The 26,938-nt window shown below is 40.9% G+C and overlaps 1 protein-coding gene across 2 annotated transcripts; it reads left to right on the top strand.

Annotated features, from left to right (window-relative positions):
- The first annotated feature begins 440 nt into the window (after window positions 1-440).
- LOC111222490 (fatty acyl-CoA reductase 1-like) lies at window positions 441-26,938 on the top strand. 2 transcript variants are annotated; one of them, XM_022746242.1, is made up of 13 exons: window positions 441-539; window positions 7,668-7,783; window positions 8,373-8,489; window positions 10,624-10,799; window positions 12,914-13,093; window positions 14,834-15,011; window positions 15,928-15,972; window positions 16,901-17,028; window positions 17,163-17,230; window positions 17,936-18,107; window positions 21,214-21,343; window positions 22,694-22,821; window positions 23,285-26,938. In XM_022746242.1, the coding sequence occupies exons 2-13, from the start codon at window positions 7,712-7,714 to the stop codon at window positions 23,442-23,444; spliced, it is 1,554 nt and encodes a 517-aa protein (XP_022601963.1). In that variant the 5' UTR covers window positions 441-539; window positions 7,668-7,711; the 3' UTR covers window positions 23,445-26,938. The 2 variants fall into 2 exon arrangements, with proteins under 2 accessions (XP_022601963.1, XP_022601964.1); XM_022746243.1 differs by lacking the exon at window positions 441-539 and adding an exon at window positions 1,532-1,577.

The raw sequence follows: 26,938 nt of genomic DNA, 5'->3' as shown, positions 1-26,938 counted from the left end.
AACTGTAGCTGAAGCTGGAAAACCTAGTGCATTGAACTGAGCAAAAAGTGTATCAAGTACTTATCAAATTCTTAATTTGTAAGAGACGGGTTGTTTTCTTTCAAAAGTGACATAGTCTCCCTTTAGAGTGATTTTGTGCTTTATCCCCTTAAATTGGCATTCACAGTCCCTTTGACTTTCCTCTAGTGACCCACTGAACCACATTCAGTGGGGAGAGTTTCATGGCTACCTGGACAACTGGAAACCTTCAAGACACATGTGGGCCTCCAAAAGGTGCGTTTTACTTCACTTGAAGGTGTTCTTCTTAAGACGAGGTGAAACAGGTAGGAGTGAGACCTCTGTTTTCACTCGTTCTCTCCGGGAGACCGCGCTGGTCTGTTGACGTCACGGCGGTTCATTTATCCGCCCAGACTGCTGGCTTACCACTCTGTCGCTTGTAGCGGTACACGCCGGTGCTCAACCGCACATACACACGCACACACGCAGACACACCGGACGTTAAAGTTGAAGAGCCGGGGGGGAAAACATCGACGTTTCTGGTACGTACAGCCTTAAAATTACGTCCACGAACCGTTGGACTCGTTGAAGTACAGCGCTCGTTATCGTTTTTCAAGGCGCTAACTGCTGTTGTGACAGGCTAGTGAGCGTGTGACAGCGTGTAGGAAGAGATGCGCCAAAAGGAGGGAGGGGTGGCTGAACACTACTGTACTGTTGGCGGAAGATATATACGCAGATTCAGGCACCAAGTTAGACTTCGTGTGGCTTTGCCATGTCTTTCATCCGCACCACCACTGAGACGTTAATGCCACAGTCATTCACCACTGCACACCCCTCAGCCACCGCGGTGCTGCCGTGTTAAGCAATAATCCCAATTCTCAACGGTTGTCTTTTTTTTTTGTCTGTGTCTCTGTCTCAGCACTGGTAGCTTGTTAAAGAACTTAAATGAGGTAGGTTAACCGCTCTGGCTGCACTTTTAAAATGAAGGCGACGGTTGAGCCGAGCCGCCTCACTTTTAATTTACTTCCAAGTATCGCTGTAATCACATTAAAGGCAGCCAAACAGTAGACGGTGTAGTTTTAAGCGAAGCCAGCTGTGCAAATGGACGGTGACTGGTGACTAGTGATAGTCTAGTGATGTGATGCGGCTGTGTGTAATGAGAATCACGGGATCCGTTGCCTTCGTTTTCTTTTTGCCTGTTGGAGTGTGGATTCAGTCTATGTTGCCTGCTCTGGTACTACACACACAACTGCTTTGCTATCACATTATCACTGTTTAGATGCGTGATGTTTGGTATTGCAGTATTGCGCTGGTGATATGGAAATGTCGGCCTCATTAGGTTTGATATATATATATATATGTATATATATATATATGTTAATAGTGAACGAGATATCATTTATTTACCTTTTCCAAAGCTATTTTTCATGTATCATTAATTTAGAATAGACTTCTGTAGTTTAACTTGAGCTTAAATGCTTATTTGCGTAAATAACGTCTGAAAGATTTCCTGCAAAATTTTCTAGTTACGGCCAGTGGGGAAGCTTCAGTCAAGGCACTCATACATATTCATGAGGAAGGTTAGTAGAAACTTTCAATTTTCTTTTCCACTGGAGGAGTGTTGTGATGCAGATGTAGCCAGAACATCACAGCATCATCTGTATGAGGTACAGCATACAGCATTATAGCTTACTATACATGGCTGCTCATACTTGCTCCTCGCTCATGTTTTATTTATCGGAAATTATATTTGAAATTATTGATATTGAAACTGAAAGGGATAAACAGTGCATCATCATCATCACAAAGTTAACTGCAGCCATCAAGATGAGCCATAGCTCAGCTTAATGTTTTGGGTTGTGAGCTCAACAAACTGTTCGTCTGGGAACAGCATCAGCCTCAAATCGCTGTGCCTCAGACTTAACACCCCTATTAGACAAGAATGGAACAACCCGTTGGCTGAGACATGCCAAAATGTTAACATAAACTTTAATGTTGTCAAAACACAAAATCTCTAAGACGTTATTTGTGCAATTGGTGTCTCTACCTCACAGGTTAAATAAACATTAGTTGAGTCTGGAGTTGTGTCTGGGTAGTTACAGTCAGATGGTCTCACTTTCCAAAGTGACCAGCTCTCCTTACTGTATGTGGTCTTATGACATTCCTCATGTCTTGTCTAGCTAATGTGGGCCATTTGAATTTGACCTGCCATGTGCAAAGATGGTGCATTTTTGGCAACAACATGAACAGCAGTTGTTATTTCCTATTAAAATAAGCAGGTTATTGTGGACAGATGTGCCTTGATCTCAGTGTTTGCTGGAACGTGTCCACCAGCACGGCCTGCCACTGTTGCCTTTGAGTCATCACATGTCGTCTGTTGGGTAAATCTTCCTCAGATCTCTGTAGACAAAGGAAAACCCTAGTAGGAGAAATGTTGACTGGGTCTTGTATGTGTGTTTTTTTTTTAAAATTGAGATTATAAGTAAATGTCTTTGACAAAGTCTGAAAGCCTTTAAACTCTAAAGATTTTCCCCTTTGCTTGGAAGTGGGTTTTCACATTAGTCAGACATGGATTGCTCCCCTGAGACTGTTGTCAAACCTTAAAGTTTCATCTCACCGTAAACTGTTTAACATCAGCCAGATGAGCATTACAATGTGTTTGATCAATTATTCAGAGGGAATATGTGGCATCAGGGATCAACTTGCTGCCAGTATGTCTGACTGTAAGCTACAGTAGCTCTTTCACAAACACTTGATCAAAGGCCACAGCAGGTCCTGGCAGGGCTCTAGTCTAAAATTATAGAGCTTTCTTTTCGTTAACATGAGGACGGGACAAGAGTTTAGCGTTTCAGTCTTGGCCGATAAACTTTCAAGGACAACCATATAGGAGGGAATACTGCAGAGAAATATTGCTATGTATTCACCTGTTGTTTCTGTCACAATACTGCATTTTTTTTCCTCTTTGTGCAGACAAATACAGTGACATAAACAGGACATCAGCTCTGTGTAAGATAGTTTTTTAGCACAAGATCCAGAGATTTTTTTCTTTCTTTGGTTCACGGGATCTTGTTTTTCTCAAACATGGACACACATGGTTTGTAGACAAGTCAGCAGGCGGAAACATGAACCTTGGTATACTCCTGCCAATGAATGCAGCATTACCCCACTGGCTTGCAGTAATTCTTGCTCCCAGCCAAAGATGTTGTCACCCCTCAGCTGTACTGGGATCCAGAGCTACAGCCTTGTTGTCACTGTAGACTGGTTTCTAGCATATTGCAACGAATTTTGGACGTTATATAGAGCATAAAACATGCAAGAGATCTCCAAGGGACCTGCACATATAATAATACAAATTAGTTGATACAACTGCACAGACATAGGACAAAACTCTTCATGTAGGGTGTGCTAAATGCTCCTATCACTGTGAAATAAAGCAAATATAAATGAGCCCAGTGCTTATTCCTATCACTCAACAAATGGATGTTGAAACACACCTGATTAGACTGCATAATTGATCAACACAGTGTAGATGACTGATGTCATATGTTTGCACTGACAATGTGTCAGTGCCAGGTTGTGAAGGACAGCACACACCCTGACTCTCCACACTTTCTCTGGCTTGTATTATTCTCCCGTGATTGAATGCTGGCACAAGTTGAGACCTAACAACCTTCAGTCTGTTGTCATTACCAAACAAGAACACAGGATCCATTTTAGAAACCTGGGAACTTAACTCAGATTTTGGCAAGAGGTATTTGGTCTACAGTTTGCCTCCTAGACCACAGTATTGAATTTGCGTCATTGGTCAAAGACATACCTGGTGAATGCTTTTGTCCTTTTCTGCATATTTTGTTTTGAATGTTTCCTTAAATATTAATGTAAGTTACTATTAAACTACTCTAACAAGAACGAAACCCCTCCTATGCCCACAGCAAAGTAATGTAGGGGTCCTCTCCAGCTCAGCAGTACTGACTCTAAAAATATTTAAAGGACCAAAGACTTGCACATAAAAAGTGTTAAACTAACACCATTTCTGATAACGGCCACACCTAATTCGGTCGCTACATCCGCACTACTTTTGCTATGTTGACATCTCGTGTCCGCACTACTTTTCAAGACCCTAGAATAGACTTTAGGAAATAATGAAAGACCTGTTTTTAGTTTGAAAACTCCAGGGGTGCATTTTAGTCTGGGCGGATAGAAAGAAAGACTTTTCAAACGATGATGTAGACACCCACTGTTGCTCCCTGATTGGGTCATTGTAATATCGCTGAATGACCCACATATGACATCTGGGTTAGTGTTTGTGAAGCTTCTACCGTGAGACCACAATGATCTTTTTTCATTTTCATACTTAACACTGCAAGACTAACATTGCATATTAGCTGAACCGCAGCGTCCTTACCATGAATCCCAGTGGTGTCCGCATGTTGTTGGGACAATTTTCTGCTCCATCTCTTTAATGTAAAGTAACTTGAGGCCAGTGATTTGCTGTGGCAGTAAAGCACAGTCAACAGCCTGTTGTGACTGAATGAAGCTGTTAGCAGATGCACTGAGTTTTTAGGTCATTGACAAAGAAACTGTATTTGCCTGGTTGGTGCATCTCAAATTGAATTTTGGACTAAGATGGCAGATGGATACTTGAGCAGTCAATTAACTATTTGTTTAAATTGTCTAAAAAGCTTTGACTTAAGTTAGTTGCAAGAATTTTCTCTTGTGGAACAATAAAGATAGCAACTGAACTAAAATTCAAACCCTGTGATTGAGTAGCCTCAGCTTGCTTTCCCTTTACAGTGACTGAGGGTAAATCCACAATGTTCCTATTTGTCTAAAGCCCCACATACTTTTTCAAAATGCACAATCGTCTCTATTTGGATTGTTCACTGCATTCATTTGGAAAAACTTAACTGAAGTTTTCTTTCATTTTGCTGCTGACTATTAACCCATTTTTCTTTAACTTGTCTAACAAGAGTGAAAGTAACGCGTTTTTCAAGAAAATGGCTGCAGGTTTTATGGGCATTTTTACCTTTGACCTGTATGTTTGGTTGCAGCACTTTATCATCTCTGGGACAGTGGGATAGTGTTTGTGTGTTTCTGTAGTTTATACTGTTGTGTGGTCATAAAATTGCCCTCTGTGCTTCCTTACTATTTTCCCTCTCTTGTGTCAGTACTGCACATTCACAAGCTGCCTTCAGAGTGTAGCTCGGCCACAGTCAGAGCTGAGCTCTCGCAGGCGTACAAGCTGGAGCCGGCCACTTGGCACAGATGCGATGCAGCAAATGGTACATCTGCAGCATTGGCCAGAGCCTGAGCAGGCGTCCGCACAGAGCCGCTACAGCAGAGGGGCTGAGGAGCTGTTCCTCGCTTCGTTCCACAGGGGCCACAAAGCCCACGCAGGCATAGTAATGCTGTTGTCATAGTAGCACAAAATATTCCATTACTGTCGTCTCTTTCACTCAGAATTTGATGTTTTCAGTGTTATTGGATACTTTTAATCTGCTGCTCTGTTGGAGCAAAAACTCTGTTTGATGGCAGAATTCACTAACAGTAGTTTTAGCTTGGTGACTGGTGGTCATGTGACATGGCTTGCTTTCAACAGTCTGTCAGCCAAACTCTTCACACAAGCTGACAAGTCGGTCCAAAGTGAGAACTGAGAAATGTCTTCACTTTTTTTTCCCCAAGAAACCTGTTCTCAACATGACAGGAATGAATATGAACTTAACTCCTGACTTCCAACCCCCAGTTTGGGTTGAAACACATTTAACACTGCACACAGTGTATATATATTGTGTTCTCCCTGGTCAGGCTGTATGCAAAGCTGAATAACTGGTTTAACTGTAATTACATGAGCAGTGAGGCTGTTAGAGCTCAAGCAAGTATAACCACAAAATACGCTTTAACATTGGATAGAGTGATAACATCTCTAGACAGGTTGGGTTGCATTTTCAAAATAAATACCAAACATGATTTTAGCATTATCTACCTTTTTTTAAGAAAAAAAAAAAGTAAAGAAAAAATCCTATTTACAGTGTAACCTAGATAATCCCAGATGGCTGTAATTGTAAACTGTTGGATTCAGACTGCCTGACTGTATTTGGTTTGCACAGAGGTCTTTTGAAATCCTGTTAGCTGTTGACACCAGCCAGCTCACAAGACCAGTTGTTCTGTCAGGCACAGATATGACTGGAGTACCGCACACAACAAAATGGATTTGTGATCCCAAAGAATACGACGGACACAGCTGCTCCTGTCGCTCATCATTTTCTTGCACCTGGTCACAGATAATAGATATTTCTGTTTTATCTCAAACCTATGAAAAACATTGTTTTGCATGTTGTAACTTTGTAGATAAAAGGACTTGGAATAGATGATTACATTTTATTTATTTGCCATGTTGTGTTAGGTTTTATTTATTTTGTTGTGTTAAAATACCTGGGTATTACTCTGAAAAGCAGATTAAGGCCTCACATTGTTTGGATAACTGTTGCTTCTTCTATATGTTAAGTCACACAAGAGCCCTTTTAAGAAAACTGCTTGAGTTAATGATTAGATGAGTTATCGCCTGAATGGCCAGTTATCAGTTGGACAGTGTGAGTCTACTTAAAAACCAACATAATTTGAGTGATAAGACCCAGGTTGATGCTTAGCATCATGCATACGCTCAACATATCACAAAGTGAAGAGCTTTGCGCTTTGTAATGTTTGTTACAGGCAAGAGCTGCAATAATTAGCTGATTTAGTTTATTATTCTGCAACAATTTTTAATAATCATTTAATCCTTTAAGTCACTTTTCAAGCAAAATGTAAAGTATTTATTTCTCATGCTTCTCATATGTGAATATTTTATGCTTCTGTCATATTATAGTAAACTGAATATGTTTGGAACTGTCTCTCAAAGAAAACTAGCAATTTAAAAAGGCATATCTTTGTCCATGGGAAATTATAATGAGCATTTTCCACTATTCTAATTTTCTAGATGAGAAAATAAATGGCAGGTTAATGGATGATAAAAATAAGCATGAGTTGCATCCCCTACTTGTGACAAATACACATTTACCAGCCTGTATACTTGAAAGTGTTAAGATGGTGTTATTCTTTATTTTGTTATAGTAAACAAACCTGATGTGTCAGCGAAACTTTGGGGAGCTTCATACCAACTGTGAAAGCCCTTCTAAACATAAAGTAAAACACTACAACTGTTACTAGATCATGGTTCAGTTTTTTGGGGAGTCCTGATTGTTGAATGGAAGTGTCCCCGTGTCCAGCCGAGCCTCTCACACTTGAATAAATAAATAAATAAATAAACTGTTCAAGCTTTGTCAGAAAATGATGATTTATGGAGGACTGCATTGCACAAAAAAACAAGATTGAGAAAATGTTTTCAGGAGCTTTAGTAAAGAATGACTTTTATTTGTTACATACATTCGTCTGAGTGAAGCTGCTGAACGCCAGTTGGTAAAAATAACCTCATTTCTCATCTGACAACTTCAAGCAGTTCCTCAAATGCACAAAGCTAAAATCTCTTTCGAAGCTATGCTCTTCACTTCCTTTATAGTTCCTTTATTTCACTCAACTTCACTTGAGCTTCACAGTTTGTCTCCATGTGGGAAACACTTTCTTCGAGTTCAGGCTTGAAGTTTGTTTAACAATTGCAATCATCCCTTTTGTAGGTGGAGTGGTGTTGAGGCGCTCACTGAACAGGACAGCAGACATCATGGTGAACATCCCAGAATACTATGCAGGGAAAAATGTGCTGATCACCGGAGCGACGGGCTTCATGGGCAAGGTACAGTCGCAGTTATATAGGCCAGTAGCCAATAGGATGTGACTGAACCCAGCAGTGTGAGCTAAGGAGCGAGCGAGATGAGAGGGAACCTGTTGGAAATCTTTAAGATGGATTCTTTTAACTCCGACATGTCAGAATGTGATGCATTAGTGCATAGTACACACAGGTGGTACATGTACTCACGTCACACAGGTTCCCCTTCCACCATGAAGTGAAGCAGGAAGAATGAAGATTGTCAACCTTTCACAACAAGTATTTTTATTTCTAGGTTTTTCAGAAAACAATTTTTGTAAACGGTTGATAATTGTGGCAAAACATTTATAATCACTGCCGCTTCCTAATGAAACACAGCATCCATTGTTTTTATTTGCAACGGCCTCTTCAGATGTCATGGAGGAAGAACGATTCTGTTCTTGTGATTTGAATAACTGGTTTACTTCTCTCCACTTCTGCAGTGGACAAAAAGTAGGTTACAGTTATACGTCGTGTGCATTGACTAAACAACCCGAAAGGGAAAAAGATGGGTTTTATTTTGTACTTTTCTCCTCTGCATGATCCCAAGTCACATCTTGTTTCATCTTTATCAAAGGTGCTGCTGGAGAAGCTGCTGAGGTCATGCCCAGGAGTCAAAGTTGTGTATGTGATGGTCAGGCCAAAAGCTGGCCAGAGCCCCCAGGCCCGCCTCGCCGACATTATCAACTGCAAGGTGAGGAGTGGGTTAAATGGACGAGAGAAAATGATCTGATGGGTGTTTTTTTTTTTTTTTTTTTTTTTTTTTTTTTTGGTTTTTTTTTTGAGGGGGTGAGGCAGAAAAGGAGAAGTTGCTCAGCATTGGTTAGTACCAGCTATGTGTAAGTTCAAATGCTGGTTAATTTGAACATGGTACAAGAGTTGCACTATAACTTAAAAAACTTGTTGCACCACATAAACTGGTTGCAACATATGAGTAAGATGTACCTCAAAAGTTCCATCTCTCCTCGGCAGGCCATGTTGTTGGAGACCCAGAGGAAATGCTTCTGTGATATTTATATCTCGAGCACATTTCCTGTGACGGAATGATCCCTTCTCATTTATAGCCCCCCTTTGACCGAAAGGTTTCAGAGACTATGTAAACGGAGCTAATGTCAGGAATTAAACAAGGAACTAAAAGTCCCTTTTTGAGCATCAGAAGAGCCATGAAGAAATGTAGCTTTCACTCATGAAAACAACAACACAGTCATCCTGTCTGTGTTTGTTTTTCCTGTTGCATGACTCTGATGTTTGAGTTTGATATGATGATTGAGGTGGAAGAGGAGACTCAAATCTCTACAGCGGACAATCTGACAAACAACAATGAAGCTGACTGCAATTTTTTTTCTCTTTTTTTTTCTTTTTTCTCCTCATTCTGTTGGTGCTTCCTCTCTCTCATTTACTCGTTTGCTTGTGCTCTCATCTTTTTTAGACTCTCTAGGTAGGTTTCTGTCCGCCTTTTTTTGTGGCCATTTTCAATTTGTTGAAACAGAGAAAATTAGGGGAAATTTTTTTAGCTTGACTTAGGAGGAAAGTACAATGGAAATTATGCCGTATATAAAGAGTTTAAAAATAGAAGCAGACAAAAACATCAGCTCTGTGTGGTGCAATGAGGAATCATTCCACAAATCAATACATGAAAGAAACAAATGCCAAGTTCCATCATGTTTTCTACATTTGTATTTCACAGTTTGAAGTTTGATAGGTGCTGTTTAATTAGGTGATCTTGTAGCACCCTCCTCTTCTGCAATTGTTGCACCTGACTGTAGAATTAGCACACATTTTGTAGTTACCGCAGCATCTGTGTTTCACCAATCAGTGGCAACCAGGGCTGAAAACTCTGCCCTTAAAGTTGCCAAACAGGGAGCAGGGACTTTTTTTTTTTTTTTTTTTTTTTTTTTTTTTAGCACCTTGGCCAGAACACAGGTTCTTGGTCCTCTGGGGTGGAAACGCCCTGTTTGATGAGACTTATATGCACACCCACACCTGTGCCGTATTGTTTCTTCGATTAGATAAGGCCACAAGATTTTGTGCTGCGTACACCTAAGATGGTAATTCCTGCTTGGAACTGTTTGTTTTTTACCAACAATGAAGTTTTCCAGACCTCTGATGACATTTTAATTATGACCATACTTTACGATGTAACACAGCCACTCTCGCCTTACTGTAAAACATCAGACCATAGTAGAAGGGATTAAATTAATGTTGAATTATTAATAAGGTAATGTAAGACAGACAAAACAAGTTGTATCATAAATTAGTTTGTTCACATTTGAAAGTAAATGAATCTTTCTTTTTAAAATAAGTCACAGGTTCATTCTGAGGTTTGTAGCATCTTTCTCCATCACATTATCCTAAAGATGCACTGCATGAAATGTCACTTGAAATGATACTTTGATTACAGTCGACTTAAGTTATAGCCTAAGTAGAGACTTAAAACTAAACTACTTACAACACGGCAGTTGCTGCCTTTACACTCAAACTTAAGACCTAACCTGTGTTCAGCTGGTGCAACAGGCTGCTGAGTTAAGGACACTGTAGGCTGATGGTGCTTAAATCAATAGCCTCTAGATAAGAGGAGGGATCAGAAGAAGTCACCCATGGGAAGAATAAATCTATAGAGCCGGGATCTGTTGCAGGAGGAACAGATGGAAAGTAAAGTGTTCTGCCATCACCCAAACACTGCTGATAAACCTACTGTAAGAAAAGGAGAGAAAACTCTCACAGTGACCCGTACACTGGATAAAAGTGTAATGATTTAAACCTGCACTTAGAATTTACTATGTACTATAACTCTGACACAATTTCGACTTCTTAATTTTTCCACTCAGTTGTTTGAAAGACTGCAAGATGAGCAGCCGGACTTTGCAGGGAAGATCATCGCAGTCAACAGTGACCTCACACTGCCGGAGCTGGATCTGAGTAAAGAGGATCAGAGCATCCTGGCTGAAAACATTAACATCATCTTCCACTGTGCCGCCACCATCCGCTTTAATGAGCCACTCAAGTGAGTTATTTTTGTCCTCAATAAATGCCTTATCGGAAATAATATGCATTCTTTTCCTGCCTATTCCTCTCCAGTGGCACTTTGTGAAATTGTAGCGTTGGTGATTGATAATTGTTGTGTTTATTCAGTGAAATTAATAATGAAACATCAGGCAGATGAATGTTTTACATTATGGGTGTTTACTTGACTTGGCAGTGAAAGCAGGGCAGTGTTGACAGATCGTGCTGATTGTTGTTTGCACTACACAGGGATACTTGACACCTACCTGACACACCTCCCTCAGCAAATGAGTTGTTCTGCACGAAATGAAGTGAATGAAATTTAAAGGCATGGTTCAGCATATTGGGTAATAAGAGTATTTGCTTTATTTCCCAGTGGAAATCAACATCAATCTCATGTGTGCATTAAAAGATAAGGCTGGTGATTTTCTGTTTTTATTACTATTAACAAATCCCACAAAAAACTAAAACAACAATGAATCTATCCAAATAACAAGTATTGTCTATGTATACAAAACATGATTTAGGTAATTTGTCTGTACCAGAGAGCTCCATTGTGTGAGCCGTTGCACTGGGTGACATGTTTCTTCAATACTAAAAATATGGGCATGGTAGTTTATCTGTAAACAGCTCCACAGAATAACGGCATCAATGACTTTCGGTCTTTGGAGAGTAGTTACTGTGAGGCAGAGGCCACTGTGCATGCTCGGACACGCGATTCTGTTTACATTGCTTCACTAGCTTGCTGTGCAACATATCACAACCTCTTGACTCTGAACTAAATGTCTGGGGCAGAGTCTGATACTGAGTATTCAAAAGAGAAAATGCAACAGATGTGTTGAGAGGGACAGACTGAGGGCATCCAGCGGAAATTAATTAATGTTAACCCGTTGACTGACAGCAAGGCATTGAGCTCCCCAAACAGGACTACGGAGGACTGGTGGTGCAGCTGCAGTCGATGCTCAGCAGTGCCAACCAAGGCAAAATGTAGATGCTTCAATGAAAGGGACAATCTAGAGCCTATACTACAGGAGCTGGGAGAGACGAGGATTCTGATTAGACACCACCCCGACTTCTCTGTTCATTTTGTCCTCCTTAAGAAAGTCTGACAGCATAACGCCACATTCAGATGGACATGTGCCCTGTAAAACAATGCAAGGAGTGGCGTTGGTGTGCAAATACAATCCAGGAAGTCCAGTTGGAGGAATGGATTGAAAATGTTTAAAAGCTTATTCGATGCCAAAACAAAACACAGTAGTTTGTAATACCCACACACAGGATTTTACCACCCTGGAAAGTTATCATGGCAGCAACTGTTTTATCTTCAGTCACGACAAACTCACAACAAATGTCAGAAATACAGCATTCACATTAGAAAGAAATCCACCAGTTGCAGATTCAACTTATTTTCTGCACAATGCTGCAGATGCTTTTGTTCAGTGTGTAAGGACACTTGCGCCTCCTAATTAACACCAAACAAAACATACAGCTGAGACTGAGAATGTCGGTAGTTTTGTCGGCATTTGTCATAAACCAAAGTACTGGACAAACTGAAATTGATTTTAGGCAGAACGATGGCACAAGATGAAAAACCAGAGGTCACCAAACCGTGGGCAGTTTGTCTTGAGTGGAATGTGAATTTCCTGACAATCCATCCCACAGTCGTTGAGACATTTAACTGAAAACCACACCACCTAATGGTGGCGGTAGAGTAAAAGTCAGGGGATCACCAACGACTCTAGGATTCATCCTCTGGGGGCAATTCATTCTGTCGCTGTTGAGGAGGGACGTTGCCATCCCTTATTATTATGATTATTATTATTATTATTATTATTATTATTAACACTTTATTAGGGCTTTCATGTAGGACAAAGGAAAAACATCAAATTCTCATATTTGAGAAGCTGAAACCAGGGAATATTTATCTGAGAAGTTGGGGGCAAATAATTTGTTTGGTTATAGACACGTAACTGAAAACACAAAAAATCGGTTCCTTCTATCCACCTGATGAACTATATGAAATTATTCTTTTCTTCATCTATTGTTTTAGATCTATCAAAGTTTCATTTTCTCCTCAGATATGTCAAACTATCCATTCCTCTTTCCCCCTTTCAGAGATGCAATGCAGCTGAACGTCCTGGCCACCCAGAAGATGCTGGCGCTGGCCCACAGGATGAAGCACCTGGAGATCTTCATCCACATCTCCACAGCCTACGCCAACTGTGACCGAGAGCTCATCGAAGAAGTCGTCTACCCTCCCCCCATAGATTACCGCAGACTCATCGATACTCTGGAGTAAGCTGATGTGGACTGTTTCCAATGAACTGCTACTGCACAATGAACAAACTGTGGTGATGGTTAACTTTAATGGCCTGGTTTGTGTACAGATTTGAGAGGGACCAGTCATTAGGATACAGTACCCTGGGATTATGGAGGTTTTTAAAAGGATTCTGTATATCTTTGGATTGCTTGATGCATTAAAAAGGAAGTGGGAAGGTATTATCAAGACTAATGTCAGTGATAAACTGAACATGCCAGCTTAGCCATGGCAGTCCGGTAAATGGCTGCTTAGTAGCACTAATGTTGCAGAGGCTGGCTGCCAGTCTCAGCTGTCAAGCTAGATTAGTAAAGCATTAGAAGCCTGCAGAATGAGTGGAGATTAGAGAAGTGATTGAGGGATTGTATATATGGTAATGTTGAGCTTTTTAGGGAACTTTTTGTGTGTGTGTGTGCGAGAGACAGCAATGCAGTGTTTGGTAGATAATGCACAGATAAACAGACCTAGTTGCTTTAAGTTGTTATCTAGCTGTCTCTAGGTGGAGGTGCTGAGTTTTACATTGAGGGTTGTTCGGTGGGACTTTGTTCACACCATAGACTGTAAATAAAGATGGACGACGTAACCTCTGTGACGTCACCCATAGATTTCTGAAGAGCGGTTTTGAAGCTCAGAGTGGGCTGCCCCGCTGTCGCCATTTTAGTAGTGCAAAAATGGCCAACGAGGTGGGGCATGTGTGCATGCTGGTTTTTGGCAATCACACTCTCACCCACAACTTTAAGCCTTAATAAAATTTAAACAGGCGAGTCATGAAGGAGGAAATTAGCTATAGAGACTGAAACCATTTTTTGTACCAGGCTGTAAACATGATTATTTCTGCTGTAAAGTCGGGCGTTTTAAGATGGGGGACTATTGGGATTAGCTCGCTTTTGAAGCCAGCCTCAAGTGGTCACTTACAGACCTGCAGTTTTTGGCACTTGCATGTTGGTGTCATTTTTCAACCCCGGAGGTCGCAGCTTGGTTTACACATGTAATTCAAACCTTGACCTTGGTCTATTAACTATGTGTAACCTTTACATTCAGTTTTTCACCTGTGCCATTTCCTTGTCCTCTGCACATTTTTAAATATGAATTAAAATACAACTTTAAAATGCCAAAATGAGTGTCGCCAGTAACTGTTTTGGGAACGGCCACTCAGACAACTTATTGTAACATGATATAGTGTAACCCAACTTACACTTACCCAACACGTTCTCAGTCACCATGACTATTTAACAGAAACACGGCCCGTTGATCCTGATGCTGTGTGGAGCAGAGAACTGATCTAAACTGCTGTAGAACAAAGTCTCTCATGTACTCCAGCGCTCAGTCCTTTCACTCTGCGTTAGATTATAAAATTGGCCAGATATTTGCAGAAATATTGGCACAAGGTGAACACAAGCGGGCGATGTCAAGCTACACAACGTGACACATTCCCACTTCCTGTGTAGACGGGAAGTTAAAGGACAAAGGAGAGGGTCGGACCACTTCCTTGTTGCAGAAACACATGAGGTCAGTCGAGACAGTCAGGAAATGAGTAGACAGACGTCTAACACAAGTCTGAAACGAGGCTCACTGCGAACTGGGGACGTTGCAGTTATGCAGTATTCATCTTAACTATTTGGCCGGTGTAGATTACATTTGTTTACATTTATGTCACAGAGTACGATCATGATTTTTACTGTTCCACTGTTTTCTTTTGTTTGTTTTTTTCTCTCCAGTTGGATGGATGATGAGCTGGTATCTGCACTAACTCCCAAGCTGATTGGACAGCGTCCCAACACCTACACCTACACCAAAGCCTTGGCGGAGTATCTGGTGCAGCAGGAGGCTGGAGACCTCAACGTAGCAATTGTCAGACCCTCCATAGTTGGAGCCAGCTGGAAAGAGCCCTTCCCAGTGAGTGATTCAGGGTTTTAGTGTTGCATTGGGTTTATTATTTTATTTATTTATTTATTTTTAAACCTTAAGCCAGGAAGAGAATTAATTTTGAATAGAAATTGTTACCAATTACCAAGAAAAGAGCAAAGCGTATAGAAAAAAAGACAAATCACAGCATGGGATCTACTGTCATTTGCCCTGGTTTCAAGATATGTGCCAGTCTGCTCAGTGATACAACAGGAATTTTTAAATCAAAGTAAGAAATTCTTACAAGACCATGCTAAAAAAAATTTGCACTTACATTTTAGAGCTGCTGCTCTTTAATGTAGGGTAAGAAGCTGTTGTTACTGTGAGCAGGGACAATGTAAAATGAACTTATTGGTACAAGAGATCCGTATAGAAAATAAAAATTTACCATGACAGGTAGCATGCAAGTGGTCTTGCTTTTTGGGCAGTGTTTAATACCAGCTGTGCCACTGAAAGTCCCTGTATCAGCACAGGCCTGACACTCCTTCTGTTCCTCCTCTGAGAGCACAACGCCGCTTTGCTGCCAACACTCAGGCGTTCTGTGCTGTTGAGCTACGAACACGATGATGGTGGGAGTCGCAATGTGAGGAATGTGGAGAAGTTCTGTACACCTTTGCACCTGTGGAAAGCAGAGGGGTTGTTGGATTTCTGGTTTAGGAAAATTTGAGACGTTAGGTGACACAGACGGCTCCTGTCTGAATGTCTGAAAGGGACATTTCAGTTTTGTGTGTGTGTGTCTAAGCCTTTAGGGTTGCATCTGACAATAAGATCTTTTATGCTGATTAATAAGTTAGTCTTGAAGATGTCCAAAAAGCAAACAGTGCATGAAGAGACAGCCTTTTTTTCAATGAATCAGCTGACTGTTTCAGTACTAATTTATGCTGCTTTCCTCTGACTGTTTACACAGGGTTGGATTGATAACTTCAATGGACCAAGTGGAATATTCATTGCAGTAAGTACTGGCTGAAAAACAGTTTAGGTGGTCTAACAAAAGTCTGTGTGTTGTCAGTAGTGCTAATCCTTGTTGTCTTCACTTAATAATCTGTATTAGAATACTAAAATAATATTTTTTTATTGATTTTATTTTTTTCAGTTGATTGATTTATTATTTGTTCTGTAAAATGTCAGGTAATAGTTAAAAATGTATTTGCAGTTAAATATTTATAATTTCCCAAAGCACAAAATGACCTGTTCATGTCTTATCTGCCTAACAATCCAAAGTCAAAAATATTCAGTAACCCGTCATATATGACTAAAAAGCATGACTAACCCTAACCGAATCCTTTTTTCCAAGAAAAAATGATCAAAATCAAAATAGTTGCCATTAAATTTTCTGTTGTTCAATTAATCAACTTACTCGTTTCAACTCTGGTACAGCAGTGTTACTGGCCTAAATCCTGAAATGCATTAGTCACTGCAGCTTAAAATTGTTGAAATGACATGTTGACACATTTACTAGACAATTAAACAATACTTTTAACTACAAAGAGATTTATTTGACAGTGTAAACAAACCTGTTTTCTGTTTGAACTGAGAAAGTTCTCCATGTAGACAGGAATATTTTTTGTTGGCCTTTTTTTTTTTACTGTGTCCATGCAGATTAAAATGGTGTGCTGGCTCACTATCACCAGCTATTTCTCTTGTTTTAATCTTCTCACGTTGAAGTTTGCACATCCACAAAACCTCAGTGGAGTAGTTGCTGAATCGGTAAGAAAATCAGTAAAATCCAGTTTTGTAGCTCATGGAGAAGCTGTGATTCCAGTGTGCAGATACTCCATGTGTTGCAAAGGTGCAGGTTGTACTGGCCCGTTTTAGGTCTTGATCTGTTGGCTCGGAAACATTAGCAGCTGTATTATTCGTCTGTTCGTCGCCCTCTGTAGGCTGGTAAAGGGATCCTGCGTACGATGAGGGCGTCTAACGATGCTGTGGCCGACCTGGTGCCTGTAGACGTGGTCATCAACGCCACGCTGGCTGCAGCTTGGTACTCTGGATCACAAACATGCAACAGGTTGGCAGGTTACATAAATATATACATCCTGTGGGCTTTATTATTGGGAATTTGAACTTGTATTGAAAAGTGTATTTTTCCTTGACATTCCATGAAAGATAAGATATAAAATATTTACTTTTTTTTTTTTCCAGGCCTAAGAACATCCTGGTGTACAACTGCACAACCGGTGGGATCAACCCATTTCACTGGGGTGAAGTTGGTATGGCATCTCGTTTATGTTACCTAAACACAGTCTCGGGAAAAGCCCTTGAGAGTGGAAGCTTAGATGTGGTGTCTAATGACATAACCTGACTGTAATCTGATCCACTGCCTGCCACACCCAAACTAAGAGCTTGTGTTCACCTGTTCCTTATGGATCCTGGTTTAGAGTAGGAGTGCTGTGGCATTTTCTCTGGACATGTTCCTCGGATATTTAACAATCAGACTTCTTGTCCTTTTTTAATACTATTTACAAAATAAGATTGATACACACTCCCTAAACTTAGAAATTAGAAATACAGATCTATTGGTTTGTTTCCAAACTTTGAAAATGAAATGAGATCTGGGAGCACTGGTATAAAACAGCCATAAATCATGTTACAACTTGCACGTGAGGAATTAAATAATGACAATTAAAACAACGCCATGACAGCTGGGCAATCTGTTGATGAAGATTGTGTGATACAAGCGAAAGCTCCAAAACGGCTATTAATAATTAGTGCTTTTGTGAAGCTCAAGTATTTTCTTGAGACATCAGAATTTCTTTATTTAACTTTTATTTCAAATAGACATTTGAGGCCATTTTTGCACTGGATATCATCATCATAATAATTAAATGTAAAATTTCTTTTTTTTTTTAATAGTTAAATTAGAAATCCTTTACTGCTCATTGATGACTTTTGTTGAACAACCTTCTGTTTCTTAGAGTACCATGTAATATCCACATTCAAGAGGAACCCCCTCGAGCAGGCCTTCCGTCGGCCCAATGTTAATCTCACATCCAATCACCTAATCAATCAGTACTGGATCGCCGTGAGCCACAAGGCTCCGGCCTTCCTCTATGATCTGTACCTCAGGCTGATTGGACGAGAGCCCAGGTAACCTCATCATCGCCGACTCGGACGTGCCATACCTCTGCTGTTTTAACGCCACCCCTCCCCCCCTTCCCACGCCGCTCCATACACACACAAACACACACACTCCTCTGCTGCTTTACTCCTGTCACTTTTCTTTTAGTGTACTAGGCTTATCATTGTAGCTGCGATGCTAATGAGGACGCTTGTGTACAGTTGTGTTGGGAGTTGAAGAATGTAGAACCCAGCTGCTCCTCTGCTCGTACGGGGATTCCTGATGGGTTCTGCACTCTTTTTACATCTTGCTACTTGCAATGTTAGTATTTTCAGCTGGGTTCCCAAACTGTCAGAACTAACGTCATCTCAGTCCAGCTGATAAATGGACTAAGGTGGACTTCAGTCTGATGATCCCTTTGGGAACCCAACCCAGGTGCTGGCCCTTTTCAAAAAAACAACAAAACAAAATAAAACTCTGCTAGCTGCTGAACTGTCTCAACAATGAGTTCAGTTAACTGGAGCCATCACCTTTTTAAAGGGATAGTTTGTCTTATTTGACGTGGGGTTGTATCAGGTAGTCACGCATAGTCGGAGTGTAAGCTGCACTAGATTCAGATCCCGGACCCGGAGTGCAGGCACACCGGCAGAGCTGTGTATTGCTGCGCACGGGGCCAGCAGAAAAAATGTGTTTTAGACACTTATAAAAGATGCCCATCAAAACAATCCAATATCCGTTTAAATGTGCGCTTCATGTAGAATTCAGCGGTTTATCGTCACATGAAAACAGCACTTTCCTTTGGCATTACATTTTTTTTCAACTGCTGAACTACCGTATTCCTGCGCACAAGAACACCTATGGAGCGCATTGTATTACGCCGCGGCCGCAGGTCAGCTGAGTGATCAGAAAGCGGCTGAATCTAGTGCAGGTAACACTCTGACTATGCATAACCACCTCATACAACCCCAAGTCAAATAACCCGATCTATCCCTTTTTAACAATCCAGATCCCCTCTGATGTCATGGTGCTAATGAAAGGCTAGCAGCGGTCATGCTGTTACACAGGGCCTGCATCTTGCCTAGTATCAATAAGAGGGGAAAACGCACATTCTTCTTCATCTCGTCCTCTCTGTGTCCTCCTTGTCCTGTCATATGTGTATCTCTCTCCTACAGAGTACTGTATAAACATGACCTTCAAGACCAATCCCTTAGAGCAGGCCTTCAGAAGGCCCAATGTCAATCTGCGCTCCAACCCCTTTACTAATCAGTACTGGACCACTGTCAGCCACACGCTGCCAGCCCTGCTCTATGATGGCTATCTCAGGTTGACAGGCCGCAAGCCCCGGTAAGGTTGCAACTGCCCCCCCCCCATCCTCCCCCTTTTGCATCCTCTTCCCCCTCACAGTCAGCCCCAACCTTTCCCACATGTTCCCACACACCCACCCTCCCCCCACTATGTTTTATGTTGTTTGTTTTTTTTAACTCACTGATTATGTGGGATGGTGGGAACAAAGGAAGGTTATGGGGCAGAAGAAACAAAAGTTTTCTGTGCTTGTACTTGGCATCAGTTGGACTTTGTTAACAACGACTACGAGTGTCATGACAACACAGTTTGGTTTCTATCAGAGCATGTTTTCAGCCTTGCTCGTGTATTTTTTGGGGAATGTCTTTTGAAAACAACTTTTATTCAGAGAAGACTTTCCTTTTTGAGAACAAGCTATGCTGTGTGAACATGACATCCATTATTGTCACCCCATACTTCTCACCCAATCATGGAAAATCCTGAGGCACCATGGGACTTTTTGGGCAGTCTAGAAAGTTTGGTTCATTCGAAGACGGTTTATGTCCCACTGAAAACGATCCCTTTGCATGGGAATTGATTGGCATTCACATGTTTGCATTCTTTCCACTCTTTCCTACTTTATTCTCCCAAGCCAGAGGTATTTCAGACATTAAAAGTCTTGCAGTGCTCAAGTGTTCATCGGCCAAATTGCACGTAAAGATTTGGCTGTCTAAATAACTTTGGCTCAGTAGCTAACGCACATCCTAGGGGTGTGATTTGATCCTAATTGGGTATGTCACCAGCTGTAAGTAATTATATCTCTGCCTCTATGTGCTGATCATCCATGCATGTTTGTCACGTCCTCTGAATCACTCACCTTCGCAGGAGGAGTCTGAGTCATCTCAATCTGCCTCGATTTAGTTTAAATGTTTTGAATGACAGCAAATCATCCCGACGATAACGAGTCTATCATTGGAACACAGCCTATTTTAACAACAAAAGACTGTAATGGCTGCTACTATGCAGTTCAGACACAGTTTGAAGTTCACTTAGTAACAAAACGTGTGCAGGTTGAAGACTCAGATAATCCTCACAATAATGGCTACAGCTGTTCTTAACATTCTCACCACCAATTCTCACCCTAATTACACCCTAACACTGAAATGATGATCCACTGAATCAGAACTGACAGAAATGAAGTGTTTTATATTAACTGGATTCACTTGTGTTAACAGGAGGACAGTTTTTATAAACTTTTGGAAATGTGTGTCCACGAGACCAGAGTTAATTCATTTTGCGTTTGGGGTTTAGTTATTTTATGTTAAGTTATCACTGAATCTGACCTCAACTTGGTTCATGGGTCCATTTGTCGATTGACTGTGTCCTCCTGCTTTACAAACAGATTAAATCCAGTTATTCCTCAATTGATTTGTATGAGTCACTGTCCCCTGGGGGGAAATAATCACAATCATTTGACAACCCTCTTGATTATTTGGCAAATTTGTAAAATAAATCTTCTATAAATGTTGAAAATTTCTGAAGGTTCTTGGTATACACTACAGTTTATTTATGGGACTTGTTTTCACACTCAGTGTCCCCCCCCCCTATATATCCTTCCCACTCTCCCTCTCGGTCCGTCCTATCTTTGTTCCTCCTACCACCTCTCTCCTCTGCTTATTTACCACAATCCTCTTTCTGCTGCTTCTCCTGAACCGTCCCTGTTCTATGTCTGTCAATCATCTCCTCACTGGCTCCAATCACCTTTTATCCATTTCCATGTTGATCTTTTCTCATCGTCCTCCACCTTCTTCCTTCCTTCTCTTCGTCCTCACCTCCCTCGCTCGACTATCTTAGAATGATGAAGACGATCACTCGCCTCCACAAAGCCATGATGGTCCTGGAGTATTTCACCAGTCACTCCTGGGTGTGGAACACTGACAATGTGGCCATGCTCATGGGCCAGATGAGCCCCGAGGACAAAAAGGTAGGGAAGCGTGGCAGTGATCTTTTATTTATTTTTATATATATATATATATATATATATATATGGAAATAAATTCTACTTCACATAATTCACACTTTGTTCCCCCGTTGTCCATATCAACACCCACCGCACACGTCAGATATTTACACTCTTGAGATGGCGGATAGATTTATCACCAAGTGTGTTAATGTCTGGTAGTGAACTGGGTACAATGGAGTGACTCATTCATTCACTGCTGATGTCAGTTTGTACTGAAAGACGCTGTTGTTCAGTAACTGTCTGAAAAATGCTGAAATTGTCGAGCATGTCAGTGGACTGAGAGTCCTCTTTACACATTACACTTACTGTTCCTGAAATATTCAACACTCACATTTGGTTCTTGTTCTCTCGGTGGAAACATCTTCTGACAAAATAATCCAGTTCTGTACATTATATTATTAAGTCTAAATAAGTCTTTCTTTTTGAAAATGTATCTCATGAAATCAATTTTAATTCTTAAGCGCCTCTCCCCCTCACAACTAAGGTTCAGGCTGCCTGGACATTCAGGAACTTTAAGTCCCTGAGCTGCCAACAATAAGCCCACCTCACTGTTCACTGATCCAACCACAGGGCATGTGCTGCCGTACCTTCAGCCGAAGGCACCACCAGGAGTTAAATTAGGCCACAGCCAGCTGGAGCTCAGCTCTGCCTCTGCAGGTCCAAATTACAGCCGACTGGAGTTCTGTATGTGACAGATACTCATGAAGATGTCCATTAAAGTAATTTAGCAATTAAATGTATCCCACATTTTGGCTTGTGACACTTTTTTTTCATAATAGAGTAGGTACACTCACAGAGCGCTTTATTAGGATTTAGTTGTTATTGCCAGACGGGCTGGTTTGAGTGTTTCTGAAACTGCTGATCTCTTGGGATTTTCACACACGACAGTCTCTAGAGTTTTTACTCAGAATGACGAGGAAAACGAAAAAAAAATAAATACACATTTGTTTGCAAAGGCTTGGCAACCCTAAATAATAATTATCAAATGTTAGCATGCTAACAGGCTAAACTAAGATTGTTAACTATGTAAATACTACCTTCAAAGCATCAGCATATTAGCATGCGAATGTTAGCATTTAGCACTGTTAAGTTAAATTTAGTCATTTTAAAATAATTTTGTATTTGTTTTTTAATTTGATTTACTGTTCCAAATAGAAATATATTTACCTAACTGTAGTAAAGCATTTGTTCATGTGAAATGTTTACTAAAACGTTTTTGCCTCTGTACATATATGATCACCTTGGTGTATGTTGCTGATGCTGACATTTTAAGGTTTTCAGAGTACACTGTTTGTTTCTCTATTTCTGTAGGTGTTTAATTTTGACGTGCGCCAGCTGCACTGGGCAGAGTACATGGAGAATTACTGTATGGGCACCAAAAAATACGTCCTGAATGAAGAGCTGTCTGGCCTGCCTGCTGCACGCAAACACCTCAACAAGTAGGAATCCATGGAATCAAATACGCGATTGTGCCAGCACATATAGACTCAGGGAAAAATGCTCTTTGTGATGATCTCTGACAGACAGCTGGCTGTTCTTTTTGGAAGTAGGCTTTTTACATCTAGGTCACTATAGATAAATCTCTGCATTATCGCTCACATATCCTCTAGATTTTCAAGTATTTCACTTCATCCTTCCATTAAGCACTGATGTCTTTTGCTTTTGTCAGGGATATGAGTTTTATCCTGCCAAACTTTTCCCAGTGGAGAGCACATTTACAGTGGCAGTAATCCTCTGGGCTTCAACAAAGCTCATGTAAATAATTCAGCAAAGTGGGTTAATTAAAAATGGCAATATAAAGAGCAGTATAAAAAGAAAAGGACTTGAACTATGATTTGTGTTTGTAGTTATTTTTCTCTGATATTGGAATCTTCCTGTTGAATTTCATCACTTGTTTTCCAGGCTGAGGAACATCCGCTACACCTTCAACACCATCCTGGTGGTGCTCATCTGGCGCGTGTTCATTGCCCGATCCCAGATGGCCAGAAACATCTGGTACTTTGTGGTGAGCCTCTGCTTCAAATTCCTCTCCTACTTCAGAGCTTCCTCCACCATGAGATAATGAGCCGGGGACACGGTGGCGGATGGCGAGATGGAGGGATGGAGGAATGAAGAAAACACTGGCTTTGGATGATGAAAGGAACCGGAGCTCAAAGTCCTTCAAAATGGTACCACACTGTCTGCCTTTGGCCCCGTGTTCGCCCTCGCACTCAAAGATTAATTGGCAGCGTTAAACATCGTGGACACTGAGCTACTGGACAAGCCTCTAAATGTTGCATATGTCAGATCTATCTAACCCGATCGCTCGCATTTCACGCAGAGGGCATGGATTTATCAAGAAGCAGGACCACACGCGCTGGTTCTGTTCATTTCCAGTCACTCCAGTCCCTCTCTGGTGCCGGCTTTTACTCCGGAGCACTTCCTGTAAACCTGCTCCATCTTGTCTGTCTGCTCGCCTGGCTGCCTGTCTGCAAAACAAAGCTATGCACTGGATGATGCTCTGCTGCAACAATCCTTGGCTGGTTTTGAGTCAGTCCAGGCTTCATGTCCTGTACTGTAGGTCTTTTTCTGTATATGGAGTCTTTCATTAAAAAATAACCACTTCAGCTGCTGTATGGGTTACATCTGTCACGTGAAAACATAACTCCAGTTTTTTGTTTCCTTTTACATTTGTTTGTCATTTTTATGCTAGTACGCCCTGCGGAAATGAAAAACCTGTTTATAATAAGCAGGGATTTCTGGGGTTTTCATTGGACAGCAGAATTTGCTAAAGCAAAGCATGAACTATACTCAGCTTCTGGGGCATTGTGGCTGGTTTTTCACATTTGGTTGGAGGCAGATGAAGAATGATTCTGGTCTAGGGATCATTGTTTAAACTCTGTCTCTCTCTTCAAACCCCATCTCCAAGACCAAAGCCATTTCAACCAACGTTTATGACAGCTGCTCTGATCAGCTTGGTGTAAAGAGAAAAGTTGATGTTGTCAGAGTTTGGGAGCTCGCTCATACCGACCCTTCTCTCATCAAGTGTTGTCATTGGCCTTCTTTCCCTCTTCTCGCTTGACAGAGACGCTCCCTACGACAATACTGCGCTCCTGTGTGTCTCTAGTGGACTGCAGGGGCCGGTTCCCTAATTTTCCACCAAGCACAATGTAGATTGTAATACGACGGCTTTAGCCAGTGCCTCCCAGATTCTTCTTGCATCAGCAGGTCTTGCAAATCAAGCTGCTTCTTCTACAGGTTCCTTTTTGTTGTTGTTGTTGTTGTTGTTGTCATGTCTGAACGTCATTTGTGACAATCGTAAAGCGATTTTTGCCAAAATACCTCTTAGCTTACAGACTCGTAGCTCAGTAGAGGATGAGATGGGTGGAGTTGAGAGGAGAAATATTGTCACGTTTGGCTTCTTTTTCTCCTGTATGCCTAAAAATTTACTTTTTTTTTTTTTTTCTCATTACTAGTTAACATCTTGACTCACACTAAGAATTTGATAAAGCTACCTGAACAGTAGAGTAATGAACCGTAGCTCAGCATCTTTGTGAAAAGTTTTGTTACCTTGGTCATTTTCTTTTCATTTTACTGGTTCATTTTCATGCTAGTCAGTTCTGTAAAGGTATGCAGGATTTATCATTTGTGCTCATTCTGTTACAAACTTCATTCAGTTGCCTTCATTATTCTTCTCGCTAAAAAAAAAAGATATTTGCCTTTTCAGACCACAAACGTTGGCTGGTTACAGAACTGGTAACATGAGCTAAAGTCCTCACATCATACATCTGTGAATCGTCTCTCAATGCCATATTAAGTCTTCAGTTTTCCCAGAAAGTGTCTGAAGAAGCAGGCTGTGGCCGTGCGCTGGTCTTTGGTTGTGCTTGCATGTGTCTTCTCAGCGTGTCTTGGGCTATAGCAACTTTTCAACACCTCCGTTTTGCCCTATGAATGTGGCTTTCACTCTCACAGCATGAGCTGTTTTTTTACATGGGATCATGTTACCGGGGGGAGGGGGGGGGATACACAAAGATGTGTGCAAGTGAGAACTGTGCCTGAACTTTTTGTCAATATTCTAACAATGTGAAAAGAGAGCAATCAGATATGTTTTCTAATTATTTTGTGTACAGCTCTATTTAGGTAGACTTCAAAGTATAACGATGTATTTTTGTGCTGATGACATTGCGTGGCTAATTTAATGATACAAAGCTTACTGAAGCAACTTCAGCTGCTGTAAATAAAACTTAAAAAAAGAAGAAAAAAAGGTGAATATGTAAAGATAAGTACAGTATGTTCAGAGCGGAGTTCAACTGTTATGAGTTGTTTGTTGCTGTATATGTACATGTACCTTCTTTTTTTTTTTTTTCTCTGAATGTAGGAGAATGACACGGCCTGACGTTTTGTTGCACAGCCAGAATCTTCCTCTGACTCCTCAAATGACAAACTAACAATATTATAATTGCCTGTACTAAGTGTTTGTTCCCTGGAGGGCTGTGTGACGAATTCTTGCTGTTGTAACTCCATTCCCTTGTGACGGTGTGAGTGTGTAGCTCAGTTTTGTGGTGGTGAATGGTTGTGGTCATGCCCTTGTGTAGTTTGGTTTCGGAGAAGGGGGGAAAAAAAAAAAAAAAAAAAAAAAAGCAATGGCATGTCTAATTCAGGGTTTTCTTTAAGCTTGTTTTTGTGGTTAGAGAAGTGAGACGGATGAACGGGTCCTTTTCATGTTCTCGCTTTTGATGTCAGCAACTACTGAATCTACCAATGACTTGCCCATCAAACAGGGCATTACACAAAAGTAACATCAGCATTAGAATAAATCCTAAATAGTCACATTGATCCTTTTTTTTTATCAAATTTAAAGCCCCTGAAAACGTGGCTTCAGATCTTTTAACATTTAGATATTCATCACTAAACGAGTTAAAGGATTAGTTTGACATTTTGGGAAATTTACTTATTTGAATGTTAGATGAGCAGATTGATACAGCTCATGTCAGTACAGTAAATATGAAGCTATAGCTAGCAGCTGGTTAGCTTAGCATAAAGACTGGAATTCAAGGGGTAACGTGGCCTGATCTTGTTCAAAGGAGACAAAGTGCAGCTTTTTTTGTACAAACTAAAGGAGACAAGATATTAGCGAGCTTCAGAAGCGCCGAGTTGGATTTTGTTACCTTCATGTACAGAGCTCGGCTAGCTGTTTCCCTCTGTTTCCAGTCTTTGTGCTAAGCTAAGTCTGCAGGCTCCAGTTTCATATTTATGGCACAGACACGAGTAACCAAATTAATCTAACTGCTTATATACAAGCATATTTCCCAGACTGTTAAACTATTATTTTAACACTCAAAAACCCAGCTAATCTGCTTTACTTCTTTTCTTCTTTTTTTTTTTTTTTTTGAAATCAGGACTCAGTAGGTGTGGTTTGACAAGATTTTAATGACACTTACTGGCCTGACCTGTCATCAAATTTTGATCTAGATGCATCGAAGTCCTGATTGGTGGATAGAAATCTGTGACATCACCTTTTTCCAACTATGTCCTGCCCACTTCAAACCAGTGAGAGCACAAACAGGAAAAACAAAT

Source organism: Seriola dumerili, unplaced genomic scaffold (assembly GCF_002260705.1).
Source record: "Seriola dumerili isolate Sdu_G_001 unplaced genomic scaffold, Sdu_1.0 BDQW01000097.1, whole genome shotgun sequence".
Lineage (NCBI taxonomy): Eukaryota > Metazoa > Chordata > Actinopteri > Carangiformes > Carangidae > Seriola > Seriola dumerili.
This window is presented reverse-complemented; position numbering and strand designations above follow the sequence as displayed.